The sequence below is a fragment of the Terrapene carolina genome, unplaced genomic scaffold (genome assembly GCF_002925995.2).
Source record: "Terrapene carolina triunguis isolate 2854851 unplaced genomic scaffold, T_m_triunguis-2.0 Scaffold32862, whole genome shotgun sequence".
In the NCBI taxonomy this organism is placed as follows: domain Eukaryota; kingdom Metazoa; phylum Chordata; order Testudines; family Emydidae; genus Terrapene; species Terrapene triunguis.
Window position 1 is genome coordinate 2,173,977 of NW_020697213.1, and position 14,040 is coordinate 2,188,016.

Genomic DNA, 14,040 nt, shown 5'->3' on the forward strand with positions numbered 1-14,040 from the left:
TTTATATCAGTGTCATGTGGTACCGAGTCTGGTGATGTCTCTGACTTGGTGGTTTGTTTTTTTCACAAAAAACTTTAAGAGGTTGAGGTGGCCACTCCATCCTGCTGCGGCACAAACACAAACTCCAACCTCCACCTTTTGCAAAATGGGATTCTTGTTTTCCAGCCGGCCCCACTTGTAACAGCCATTCAGAGTGTTTGATCAGCGAGAGCACACTGCATGCCAAAGGCTGGCCAGGGTGCTGTGCCCTCCTGCATACCTCAACACACCCCTCTGTGGAAGGGCCCTGGAGAGCCAGCCAGATCGGTTTTATAACACCCAGGAGATTCCCCCAAAGTGGGGAAATTGCCAGCTACCCCTCTGGAGCAGCTTTCCAGCCAGTGCTTGCTGCCTGAGCATCCCCCTGCAGCCTTAACAGAGTTGGAGTATCTGGGCCAAGTTCTGTGTATAGCATCTTCCCGAAATGCCAAGGATTTCTACCCCGCCTAGCTGATGGGCTCTGAAACCTGGAGTCGCTCCCTGGCCCAGGCCAGACTGATTCAGTATCAGTTTCAGCTCTTGCTTGTCCTTGATCCATTCCTGTGAGGAGAGGGGGGACCATTTTGGCAGCAGGGTCGTTTAAAAGGAGGTGGCTGCTGTTTGCAGGTGGCTGGGAGGTGCGGATTGGGGCTGAAGCCATGAGTTCTGTACAAGTGAGGAGGTCAGGGAGGCAAAACAAATGCAATTTATCCCATAGTTACAGACCCAAACGAGTTTATTCCTTGGTGCCATCACCTTCATGTGCATTACACAGACATAAGGGCAGATTTTTCAAACACTTTAGGCAGGCTACTGAGCATGCAACTGCACGTGCTGTCAGGCACCTTAGCACGCAAAGCAAAAGAGCAGCTAACGGCCCCTTGTCCCATTCAGGAGGCCAAACGTTGACTGAGCCAAGGAGCCGTCACTGTTTGCTCTGCCCTCTGGCCATTCATCTCGGGGTGCAGGCCCAGGCCTGCCTCCCCTGCAGCGGCCCAGCTGAGAGGTGCTCAGGCCCCCAGCTCGCACCAGTGTGAAATGCACCATCCAAGCTACAGAAACCCACTTTAAGGCACATTACAATAGGGCTGCGATAGCCGGGTACAGCTTTGTTGCTGCTTTTCCCCTGCCCTGCACATCGGCTGCCACCTCTCCTGCCCTCCGTGGCAATGGCTGCAGCGATGGCCTCTTCCTACCTCCAGTGACCAGCCCTGGCCTTCTGCTAGCGACGATAGTGGGGAAAGAGAGAGCCCATCTCGGAGCCTGACGGTGCAGGGCAGGGGGTCTCACCCTCTTTCTTTCTGCCCCCCCACCCACACACACACACAACATGCTATAAAAACAGGGCCTAGCGGGGAGAGGGGGACCCTTAATCATAAGTGTAGTTTGACTTTTATTTGGGGGGGCAGGGCCCAGGGGTTTCAGGGCTTTAGCCCCATGGTGGCACCGGAACTCAGGTCTCAGGCCTTCAGCCCCATGGCTCCCAGCTTCAGCCCTGCATGGGCACCAGAGCTCGGGGCTTCTGCCCCACAGCTCCCAGCTTTAGCCCTGTGGGGGGTGCTGGGACTCAGGGATTCAGCCCCCTGGCTCCCAGCTTCAGCTCCTCAGAGGCACCAAGGCTCAGGGCTTCCGCCCAGCACGCCTGCCTTTAGCCCTGTGAGGGGCTGGGGCCCCAGCTGCAGAGATCCGTGCCCCCCCCCCATTCGGGCAGACACTCTCCCTGTCTCAGGCGCTTGCTTACCAAGTGCTGGTCTGCTACTGCCTCCAGTCAATGCGTTTAGCTGGAGGCCTCTGATGTTCCCATTTACTACAACGTGCACAGAGGGCTGGGCAGCTTTTTTCACTATTGATCTGATGCTTTAAGGGGAAGAAAAACCTCCTTGGCTGTCTAAACACTATTGATCCGTGCTGGGGAGCCGTGCCGCCAGGGAGGGGCGTGGAGGGATTGAAATTTCATTTCCAACAACTTGTTTCTGTTATTTCTACCCTTTCGGACAGGTAGAAACACGGAGCAACAGCCTCAGTCAGGCTGGTCAATAGCTCCGCCGAGCGCACAGCCCGTTCCTGCCGGGGCCTTCCGGTGGCTACAGGGCTGGGGTTACAGAGCCAGAGGCTGGAGGTGAGAGCCAGCCTCCGCCTCTGCCCCCCAGCCCTGCAGTGGCCTCCTGCTTTGAGTCATCCAGGGATCCTGGAGAAGGCTGGCAGGTGCCCCCACCTTGACCTTCCTGCCATGCCACACTCGCCCCTGGCCCAGCTGTGTGTACGATGCCAGCAAGGCAAGCTAGTTACACTGTCCCATTGCAATGCAGGCTGCAGAGAGAGGGGAGGTGCTGCAGAGCCTGCAGGAGGCCAGCCAAGCACAGCAGCTGAGGACAGCAGAGCAGGATGGGACCATCCGCACGCTGCAAAGCCAGCTGGAGAAGCGCCAGGGCGCTGAGGAGCAGGTACTGGAGGGGTGGGCATATCCAGCGGGCCCTGCTCTCGAGAAAGGGACGGGCTAGAAAGAGGGGGCGTCGCTCGGGATAAAGGTTCTTTCCTACACCCAGATGCTCAAAGTGAGCAAGAGGAAATCTGTTGGCAGGTCCTGGCTCTCCACTCACCCAATGGCTAGCCTCAGGAGATGGGGCACGGGATCTCTGGTTAAGGAACTGAAAGAAATTAGGCAACCTCCTGCCTTAGATACTTGTTAGCTATCCAGGGTCCCTTCCCCATCGACCTGGGCAGTGCTTGTCAGCAGAGAGCACCTGTTGTCCTAAGGAATCCCAAAGCACTAAACCACCCTTAACAGCCCGCGAGATCGGCTTACCTGGCCTTGTGCAGCCAGGTCTGGAGGGAAGCATGGCAGCTACTTAATGGCCACAGCAACATTACACAAGGACATAGGGCAGGAAGTGATACTGTCACCCTGCTCCGGCGAAGAGTGGCTGGGAACTAGAATGACTGCAAGCATGGGCAACACCGGCATGCCCCAAGCCCCGTGCACTGCCTGGACATGCTGGGCTTTCCCATACCGCGTCAGGACTAAGCCAGCCCAGCTTAGCACAAGGCTGGGGGTGCCCGGCTTCACTAGAGAAGGCTTGTGGCTGCATCTGGAGAGGTCCAGGCTGAACACCAAGTCCCTGTCACAACTGCATCAGCCCTGCAGCTCCTCATTCTTGTGAGTGAGGTTCCCGGCTGGGAGCCTGCTGTCCCCACCTCCCGGTCGTCTGCCTCAGAGAGGGGACAGGACAGAGTATTGTGAAGTCCATCAGGAATCAGTGGCCCTGGTTCTGCATTCACCTACCCCTGTGTAACACACTGGCTGCCATGGCGTTTCCATTGTGAGAGCAGGATCAGGCCCACAGACTTTCACCCCATTCTCTCCATCCTGCACCCAGCCCCTGCCCTGCTTTCCCAGGAGCGCCAAGACTCCTCCCCGGACAGGAGCCTGCATTGCACACGAGCCAGCAGATTAGGCACAATAAGCAGAAAGAGGAGGAATTGTGCAGGGTCCTGACAGATGTGGTGAAGTGACATTCAGAACTGTCACTCTAGTAGAAGTCACTGCTATTAAACTAGAAATCAGTGTCTTGTGCTTCCTGCAGCCGCACCTCGCTTTGATTGCTGTCCTGAACCTTAGCGACTCAACAGTTCACTGCTGAACTGACCACAGGGTGTTTAACCCACGTGCTGCTGGAGGTCACACACCTGGGTTTGGCGTAAATCTCTCTTTGGGAGGGTTTGCTCTCATTGGGTTCTGCCGGGGAGTGGCTGGCTCCTTGCTGAGTTGCAGCTGGAGCACAGTGGAGCGGTACCGCGTCTCAGGCGGGCTCTGTGGATGAACTGGCACTGTACAGAGGGGGGGTTCGGCTCAACTGCCCTAGCACCAAGTAACACACCAATTCCTGCCTTTGAAACGCTGGCCCATCAGCCTGATTGGTGCCTCATAACTAGCAATATAGTCACCTCCCCCTCTCTGTCCTGTGGCTCTGCAGCTGTGGGCAGCCCCAAAGCAGGACACAAACGGGTTCTCCTCTCTCACACCCTGTCGACCCAGGGCACGAGAATGACATTCCTAAGAGACTCTGTAAGCTCACAAGGGAGTCAATTGCAGGAATTTTCTGAGGTGCCAGTTAGATTTTAAACCTGGAACCTAGATTTGCCAATTGGCTACGTGTTCTATCATATCTAGAATGGAATCGAACAGAATAAGCCCTGTGTACTGAGTCCAGGGAGTGTTAGCTTACTGATTTCAATGCTGGGGTCTTTTCAGGTCAACTTTTAACTTGAACAGTATTTCTCAAATCAGGACACTGGATTATTCTTAACCAGTCAACAGTTTATTAATTCATGCAGCGCCACATCAATATACAAGTGGCAGTTCACCAAGCAAGTGTAGACACAACCAGTGCTCCAGGCAAGTACTAAATACACCAGTACAGTCCAGAGTAGGGCGATGCTAGCAGTTACACAGAGGAACAATGCAAATCACCAAGATCTCATATTACATTTACTTCTGACATCAATCATCAGTTCTTAGTACCCAATACATTTATCATGTGTTCAGTACTTCTCCAAGCAGTAAGAATATACTTGTCTTTAAGGGACTTTCAAGAATATGGTCCCAGGTATTTGAGTGGATTGGTCCAAAAGGGGCAAGTTTAGAATATCAAAAGCAATTGTTTGAAGTTACAGTTCAGCTCTCTTAGGTCAGTTTGCTTGAATTTGTAAAGGCAGTCATGCATATAGCATTAGCCAGAATCTAAAATATGGCAACTTGATGGGTTGCCAACTTCAGAGTGTCAACTTCATCCAGGTAAACTTCAGTTATTTATGTGACAGATCGGAAGGAGAAACAATCTCGGAAGTGGAATCTCACCACTTCCTTGTTGCACTGGGGATTCTGCAGCTTTAGTCAGCTCTGGGGTGTGTCACCTGCTGATGACCTCAGTTTTATCTACCCTGAGTCTGGGATTCCTTGGCGGGGCCACCCCCGGATTTCTGTTGGTCATTTGCCAGCTGGCGCTCAGCTTTCAACTTTCTCACTTTCTCTGCTGCGTCCATCAATAGCCAGTAGATGGCAGAAGTGTATAGTCAATTTCTTCAATGTTTCTTTTATTTGGAGGGTTTGATCCATTTCATAGAGCCCTGCGCAGATACAAAATGTGTATTCGCATCTGATCTGCGCTCTGCAAAAGTCATTCGCGGATATCCTCATCTGCAGATATAAAACGGATCTCCGCAGATTTGCAGGGCTCTATGAATAGACTCAGAAAACCATAGGGTTAGAGGGACTGCAAGGGTCAGCCAGTCTGCCCCCTGCCAAGATGCAGGATTTGTTGTGTCTAACCATCCAAAACAGGGGGCTCTCCAGCCTCCTTTCAAAAACCTCCAGTGAAGGGCTTCCACGGCCTCTGAGTCAGAAAGCTGTCCCGTACACATGCTAAGAATTTGCAGGATGTATTATGTTTTGCAGCAGTTGCCTTCCAACAGATATCTGGGAAGTTAAAATCCCCCATCAATACTAGCTCGTATGTTAGCTAATCTTGTTACCTGCTTGTAGACTAAGTCATCCACTTCCTCTTCCTGATTCGGTGTCTATAATAGACCCCCACCATAATATCGCTTCTGTTCTTTTCCCTTATCCTCACCCAGAGACTCTCAATAGCATGGGCGCCAGGTTTGTATAATTATTGGCGGTTCCCAGAACGTCCATAGGACAGACCGGGGCAACTGCCCCAGACCCCAGCCCACCCCACTGGCTCCTGGCGTCGCTCAGGGGGAGGGGGCGGAAGCCAGAAAGAGGCAGGGCTGGGGTTGGGGGAAGGGGTGGAATGGGGGCGGGGAGGGAGTGGAGCGGGGCAGGCTGAAGCCGGGTCACTCACTGCTGCCAGCACCAGACTCCCTGCTAACCTCCCAGGCCACCCTGGACCCCGCGTCCCCCTGAAGTGCAGGGCCCCCCAAAGTGCAGGGCCCAGGGTGGTTGCCCCGGTCTGTCCTATGGACGTTCTGGGAAACACCAGACTCCCTGCTAACCCCCCAGGCCGCCCTGGACCCTGTGTCCCCCTGAAGTGCAGGGCCCCCCAAAGCACAATAAGCCCAAACATTAGTGGAGCCAGGCCCACGTTGCTAAATATTGATGGTGCACGGGTACCATGGGCCCATATAACTCACCGCCTGAGCTCACTAGGTCTGTCACTCACGTCCCCTTGGACCTTGGAGCAAGTGTATCCAATCTTGACTGACAGCTCAACACCTCCTCCTTTTTTCCTGTCCTTTCAGAACAAGCTATAGCCCTCAATGCTGGTCCTCCAATCGTGGGTGTTGTCCCACCAAGTCTCTGTGATGCCAATTAAGTCGTCATTTTCTTCATCTATCGTGACTTCCAGTTCATCCTGCTTGTTCTCCATACTCCTTGCATTTGTAGAGACATCGAAGATATTTTGCTTTTCCTCTTGCCTTTTTAATGCAAGTTGTGATTTCTAGTCCCGTCTTCAAAAATTACCCCTTCCCTTTGTCTCTGTTACTTGAGCTTAGATGCGCATTGGCCGGATTTTTGTCACCATCCCTAAGTTAAAGCTGTGCTTATCAGGTTAGTCAGACAATGACCAAAGTTGCTCTTCCCAGTATTGGATAGATGGAGCCTATCCCAGCACAGTAATCTACTTCCCTGGAACATCAGCTCGTTGTCGAAAAAGCCAAAACGCTCTTGCCAACACCACCTGCCAGGGCCGGCTCCAGGCACCAGCCAACCAAGCACATGCTTGGGGCGGCACCTTGTAAGGGGTGGCCAATCTTGGGGTGGCGGGGCGGCGCTCGGGTTTTTGTTTGTTTGTTTGTTTGGTTTGGGCGGGCCAGGCCGCGGGGATTGGGGGGGGGGGTTCGGCGGGGCGGCGCTCAGGTTTTGTTGTTGTTTTTGGTTCGGCAGGGCGGCGCTTGGGGGGGGTTGTTTTTGGTTCGGCGGGGCGGCGCTTGGGGGGGTTGTTTTTGGTTCGGCGGGGCGGCACTGGGGGGGGGTTGTTACAGCAGGACGGGGTTGTTTTTTTTTTGCTTGGGGTGGCAAAAAAGTTAGAGTCGGCCCTGCCACTTGTGTAGCTATGCATTTACTTCCATGATTCAACGGTCCCTGCCCGGGCTTCTTCCTGCAACAGGGAAGCTAGAAGAAAACCCCACTTGCACCCCAAACTCTTTTATCCTTCTTCCCAGAGCCACGTAGTCTGCAGTGATCCGCTCAAGGTCATGCTTGGCAGTATCATTGGTGCCCACATGGCGAAGTAGGAAGGGGTAGCGGTCCGAGGGCTTGATGAGTCTCGGCAGACTCAGTCACATTCTCCAGGCAAGCATTACATGGACTGTATTTCATTATTACCCCCGACTATCAATTGGGATCCCCCTTTTCAAGCAATTTCTCTTAATATTCCAGTGTTAGACAATGTGATTGTATGGATAATGTCCACTAGACTTAGAAGACTCTAAGAGATTTTGTTTGTTTTCTTTGTAAATGATTGTTGCACCCTAGAAGTGAGAAGAATTTTAGGGCTCTAGGAAGAAGAAAGCGTATTTTTAACATGCTTTCTTCTTTCTAGAGCCCTAAAATTCTTCTCACTTCTAGGGTGCAACAATCATTTACAAAGAAAACAAACAAAATCTCTTAGAGTCTTCTAAGTCTAGTGGACATTATCCATACATTCTTTGACTATATCTAATCCTTTTCACATTGTTCAAGGCTTACCATTGCATATGAGACTTTGCATTAGGGGAACCGGACAAATTAGTCACGTGGAGAGATGACTATCTGGTTCAGAAGGCAAACGAGCATACAGTGTGTAAGTTGAGGTGAGTGGAGAGAGAGAGCGGCATCTGGAGGTCTCAGGAAGTTTGACTTCTGGAACTCTCACTGGTTTTGGGGCACCAGCCGAGCTAGTCCTGATTGGTTTAACCCTTCACTTTGGTTTTTTTTCTCTTCTCTCGTTCTGTATAACACATGGGAGACAATCGGGCGCTCTGCACGGGAGAGGGGGCAGGGGCTCTCTGTAGCTAGACTCAGCGGTGGAAGGCTCATCCATAAGTGAGTTATGGGAGTCTTTGGTTTGAGAAACTAACAAGAGTTGGAAAATTCCTCAACAAGCATCAGAGCTGTACTTCCCTGGGAATGGCGTATTTTAGCTTTAGCTTAATTAACGCTCCCCAAAGAGGATGTCTTGCCTGGGGGATGGGCCTGTTGACTCTCATTGGAGAGGAAGCTGGGGTGTGGATATGCATGAGGGTGATTGCCACTGGATAGCTAGATGGGAGTAGAGAGAGAGAGATTGTCAACAACGTATTTTCAAGACACATGTTAATGCCTGTATGTCTTACACCTCCTTGTCCCCTAGATGAGCAGGCAGCACCAGACCATCCGGGCACTGGAAGAGAAGCAAGCCCAGCTGCAGGTCCATTGTCACCACCTGGAGGAGGAGACTGGCTTTCTGCATGCCAGGCTGGAGGCCCAAGGCCTGGTGCTGGAGAATGAGCAGATGCTGGTAACCAGCCAAGTGAGCAGTGCTGGCACTGGGAGAAAGGATGAGCACTCCTGCTCTTTGCAGCAGGGACACGTGCGTTCATTTTCGCCATCCGGCTGCCATCTGCCATGGCGCCCAGCTCCCTGGGCTGGCCCAGCTGATCGGGCAGAACCTGGGAGGCGTTGACATTACGTTGTGCCCTCCAATGCGCAGAGTTTTGCATTTAGCAGCATTGACTGGCACCTGCCATCCTCCAACATCCCTCAGTCTGCTCTAGGCCTGACTCACCCGAATCACTTTCAGTCCTCTGCAAATTGAAGGTGTTAACAGGAAAACGAGAACCAAATTGATTTCAGCCACCGGCCTGACCCGCCATCCCTCCCAGCTGCCACCGTGCACTGGGCTCCCACCCTCCACTCCTTCCCTGGTCGCCTTCAGAGAACGTTTCCGGGGGAATTCCGGCCGGCGCTCTCATGACGCCAGCAGCAGTTTGTAAGTTTCCCTGCTGCAGACACTGGGTACGTCTATCTTACCCGCTGGTTCGGCGGCAGGCAATCGAACTTCTGGGTTCGATTTATCGTGTCTTGTCTGGATGCGATAAATCGAACCCAGAAGTGCTCGCCGTCGACGCGGGTACTCCTGCTCGGCGAGAGGAGTACGCGAAGTCGATGGGGGAGCCTGCCTGCCGCGTCTGGACCGCGGTAAGTTCGAACTAAGGTACGTCGACTTCAGCTACGTTATTCACGTCGCTGAAGTTGCGTACCTTAGTTCGAAGTGGGGGGTTAGTCTAGACCAGGCCACTGCCACAGCGTCTCCCCAGGTGCCAGGGCTGAATTTCTAATGGAAAACACTGGCAGGAACCAGTCCCTTTGTCCTGAGATGCTCTTTGTGCGTCCTGGTAAGAGCAAAGGACACCCCCTGTGTGCGCCCTTCCTGCCACCGGACTGCCAGCAGGCTTCAAGGCACATTGCCACCGGGGAGCAACAGGCCAGTGCAGCCTCTCATGGCGGCAGGCGGGCTGCTGCTAGGGCGACGGCTTCCGGGTCCCACTCCCGCAGGGACGGAGACAGGGTCTGAGGAGCCATTACTCCTGTCAGCACTGAGCACCAGGCAGCCGTGGGGGGAGCTCCAAGTGCTGAGGACTCACCCTGGCTGGGGAGAGGCTGGAGCAGGAAGGCTGGTGGACGAGGCCAGGTTTGCGTTCACAGCTTCATTGGCTCTCAGACAAGAGACTGTCGTGCTGTGGAGCTGAGGGCGCAGATCGCAGGCAAAGCCTTGAAGGAATTAACAAGCCAGCAGGAAAGACCCACAAAGACTAGAGTGTGTGGAACTGCTGAGCTAAGGGTCCCCGCCCTGGCCACTGATGGGAAGAGCTACTGCGCAAGTCTCACCAGGCAGCGCCCTGCCAATGTGCTCCCCAGGCCCCCCCGTGCCCTCTCCTGAAAGCCCTCTTGTGCCGCCTGGCTTCGCGCGAGGTGTCTGTGCACGGTTGCCCTCACCCCAGCCATCCTGGGGGCACTTTATCCCCCCCCTTTGTCAGGCCCATCACTTAGATGGGTCGCTCCTTGGGGCAGGGGCCTGTCTGCCGTGGGCCAGCTGGGGAGGGGAGAAAACCCCAGTGCTTCAGCCAGATGAAACTGGACTGAGCAAAGCACCAGAAAAATATGCCAGAGGAAACAATCCAGCACCGCCCCGGGGGACAGACTAGATGGGACCTATCAGCACTTCCCAGCTCTGACTTCTGGATTCCCCTCTGGGCTCTCCACAGTTACACCACAAAGAGGAGCAGGTGGAGACGTTAACGAGAGACCTGCTGAAGGCAAAGGCTGAGGTGCAAGCAGCTGAGCAGAAGGTACATGTCCCTCCCTCCCCTCTGGGGGAGGTGGGCTGGGATTGCAAGGGCAGGCAGTCCTCCGCGTTCTCTTCCTTTCTCCCCCATCACCTCTTCTTCACGCTTGTCTCTCTCCAAGAGCCAGCAGGCCTGATGGGGAGGCCCTCGGGAGCGGGCGCCCCCACCTCTCCGCGGCGCAGGCTTGGGGTGAGCTCCTCCCTTAACTTCAGGAACTTCTCTGGCTCTCGCCCCGCCCCACTTGCCACTGAGGCCCTGTCTGTACGCTCCAGCCGGAGGCACTCAGGCTCCTGTAGGACACCTTCCGATGCAGCCTGCAGCCCACAGCCCAAGTGGGTTACTGGGGTTGGGGCTCTCCTGGGCCATTTCCTGGCTGATGTTAAGCCCTGTCCCTGCCTTGGAGTGCCCAGCCTTTCGCAGCCTCCCTTTCCACATGGGCACCGTGGGTATTGCAAACGTAAGCGACATATACTGTGCCTGCCAATAAGTGGGTTGCACCATTGCACCCCAGGCCAGCAAGCAGCGTGGGCTGTGCGACTCCAGCCTCTCTCCTCTTGCCCCCAGCTCTGGGGCTCCTAGTTCTTCTGCACCATGGCCCGGAGTGAGAGAGCCCGCACTGCTCAGGGCTCAGTCCTGACCCCGGGAGCAGTTTTCCATTCAGCCACTCGCTGGTCACATGGAGGCAGATGCTCAGTTCACCTGCGTGCTTTGCCAGGTGCAGGCTTCTGCTTGCAGCAGGTGCAGAAGGCCGTTGGGTAACGAGGCTGGTACCAGTGGGTGCTGTGTTAGGTGCCCCTCCCCTGCCAGCCCCCACCTCCAGCGTGACCCGCGGGAGAACCGCCCAGTCCTGGGGGCGGGGGAGGCTGAGGGAACCCAGGCTCCGCCTCATGCTGTTATCATGGGTGCACCTCCTCCCGCCTGTGCTGCCAGCTCAGCAGGAAGGCAGGCGAGGGGGGAGAGGGCTTCTGCTGCCATCTGTGTGGTTTGTGGGACAGGCCCGGCGCTGGGAGGACACCATCGGGCAGCTGAAGGATAGCCTGTCAGCATCCCAGGTCTCGCAGGAGGCAGCCGAATCCAGAGCCCAGCACAAAGAAGAGCAGCTGCAGGGTTTGCAGAGGAAAGGGCAGTCACTGCACCAGGAGCTGAAGAGGGCGCAGAGAGAGGTACCCCGCCTGGAGCCTGCCTGCCCACTACTTAGCACCTCTTCCCTTTGCACCATCACTGAGTGAGAACCTACATCTGCTGTCTCTTCCGCCTTCCGCTCTCCACCCCTCCTGCTTGCTGCTAGCGCTGGCAGGATTGTCGTGGGGGGGTCGCTCTGGCTGAAGTTTCAGGGAACCTTCTAATTTCACACACAAAGGACATGGCCGAGTCTTGCCTGGCACCGTGTTGCCAGGCTGTGGGCAGTGTCCCAGATCGCTGGGCAGAGGCTTCTGGAGCAGGCACTGTGGCCGTATGGCTCCCATTTTCATTTTGTGTCCCTAGCATCCCTCGGGCTCCGCAGCATGTGGGCCCCAGGGCTGGGGCTGGTGGAGGGCGATGATGCAGGCCGCGCTGGCAGACGTGGTCAGTACTGCGAAGCATTGCTGGTGCTGCAGCGTTGCTGTGCCTGGAGCCCTGGTGCCAGCGGCATTAGCAGCCTGTGCAGTGCGTTCATTCTGCAGACCTGACAGGGTTCGGTGGCGAAGGCGCTTGGCCAGGTTCATTGTGGTTAGAGGTGCACTAACACCTGGTGCACACAACAATGGTACCAGCTCAGTCAGCGCACCAGGCTGCCATCCCCTTGGCAAGTACAAAGATACCCTCCTAGGGCATCTCCTTTCATACCCTGATCCAGACAAGTTACGTCACACTCTTGACGTGGTTAGTGACCACCCTGCTCCTTGTACCTGCCTCCATTAGCCTGTCAGCCCCTGCTGGTCCTTTGGAGGGTCGGGTGTTCTTGTCCCATCTCTTGGGAATGCATTTACACAGCTACGTGAGAGAGCTGCACCATCCTCGCCGGTCAGGAATATGCTCCCTTGGGTAACCAGTGCCTGGTGTGTTACTGTTCTGCCCAGGCCTGCTCTGGCTCACACCGCAAGTTATGCTTCCTGCTCCAGCAAGGCCTAAAGCAGACTGCTCCAGGACGGGCCCAAAGGACAGCAGTGGCCGCCAGCAACACACTGAGACAGCCTCTTGCATTGTTTCCCCAGGCGGCCCAGCTGGAGGCGCTGCTGAGCACATCGCAGCTGGAGTCATGCTCCCTGAAGAAGGAGCTGCAGAGGAAAGACGAGGAGCTCCAGCGCCTGCAAGAGCAGCTCCGAGATTCTCAGGAAGCACTGCAGGGTGCTAGGCAAGGGAAAGAGGACGTCCAGAAGGAGTCAGAGACCCAGGTAGGTCCCAGCTTAGGCTCAGGGAAAGAAGCAGACCCTGAGCCTCCATTCAGTCGTGCCTGTGCTTATGCACATGGCCAGCTCATGCGGCTTCCTTGGGGTGGGGCGAGTGGGAAGCGTTGCTGGAACTGGTGCCACACCCGACCCCGATCCTGCCTGTCCTTCCCACTCGGCCTGGAGGACAGAGGGGCGCGACCAAGTGGCATTGCTGCAGGACCAGGAGAGAGGGGGTTGCAATCAGCACCGGGGTGACCATTCGCTTAGTCCCCACAGCTTGCTCCCTCCCTGCCTGGCTCAAGGACAACTGGCAACCCAAGAGCCACGCAGAGCCCCCCTTTCCTCCTGTCCCTCCAAGGCCCGTGTCCTGGTGCCCTGCCCTCTGACGGAGGGGCCCGTTGTTCCAACATGGATCCTGGGCACATCCAGAGCCCCTGGGCCTTCCCATTGCCCCGGGCTAAGGCAGGAGCGTGCATGTGGCAAGAACTGTATTGGCGAGATTGTATCAGGCCGAGGGTCCAGCACCCGGGAGCCGTCTCCCTGCCAGCAGCCTGTCTTGGGCAGTTCCAGGAGTCTTTGCTCCTTTCCCGTGCGGGCCACCTGCATTTCCCATTCATTGCCCAGCAGGGCCTCGCCTTGGCCAGGTAAAGCAGCAGCATTAGCAATGCCTCCAGGTGTGACTCTCCAAAGCAGCACTGCGGGGCTGCCTGCCCCATCTCCCCAGCGCTCCATGGCTCCTTTAGCCTGGGGAGCTGAGCTGAGCTGGGCTGAGCTGGGCTGCGGTGTCTGGGAAGCTGGCTTTGGCTCCAGCTGTTCCTTTCCTCTGCCCAGCTGCTGCAGCGTGACCAGCTGGTGGAGCAGCAGAAAGCGGATCTGGTGGCAGCCCGAGAGGAGCTCTCCAGGTGCGCAGGGCAGCTCGCAGAGCTGCGCTCAGACCAGCAGCAGCAGGCAGGGGAGCTGGCCGTCCTGAGGGAGAGGCAGAAGACCGCGCAGCAGGAGGTAGGCAGACAGCACCGGGAAGAGGACAACAAGGTTTTCTCTTCCTCCAGACCATCCTCGGCAGGCTGCTGGGCGGGGGTTTCTCCTGCTGTCCCCTGGCCTGGGGTTTCCTCCATTCACCTCGCCTGAGCGTCCCTTTCCGAAGGGCAGCGCCCAGGCCACCTCCCAGCGCTTGGCGCTCTGATGCTTTGAGCTAATTGCTGCTGCTACTTTGTTGTCTGTCTCCCTGTTAGCCCTGCCCCCCCAGGCTGCCTTCCTCCCCCCACGGCCCCCCCAGGCTGCCTTCCTCCCCCCACGGCCCCCCCAGGCTGCCTTCCTCCCC

At 56.0% G+C, this 14,040-nt stretch overlaps 1 protein-coding gene across 1 annotated transcript in view; it reads left to right on the forward strand.

Moving 5' to 3' along the window:
* Positions 1-14,040, forward strand: part of LOC112124831 (centrosome-associated protein CEP250-like) — a 138,479-nt gene that overhangs the window by 122,279 nt on the left and 2,160 nt on the right. The window contains exons 8-12 of the mRNA XM_029914170.1: positions 8,373-8,531; positions 10,267-10,350; positions 11,343-11,510; positions 12,543-12,722; positions 13,551-13,718. Coding sequence (XP_029770030.1) covers positions 8,373-8,531; positions 10,267-10,350; positions 11,343-11,510; positions 12,543-12,722; positions 13,551-13,718 — 759 coding nt within the window. The remainder of the gene's footprint in view (positions 1-8,372; positions 8,532-10,266; positions 10,351-11,342; positions 11,511-12,542; positions 12,723-13,550; positions 13,719-14,040) is intronic.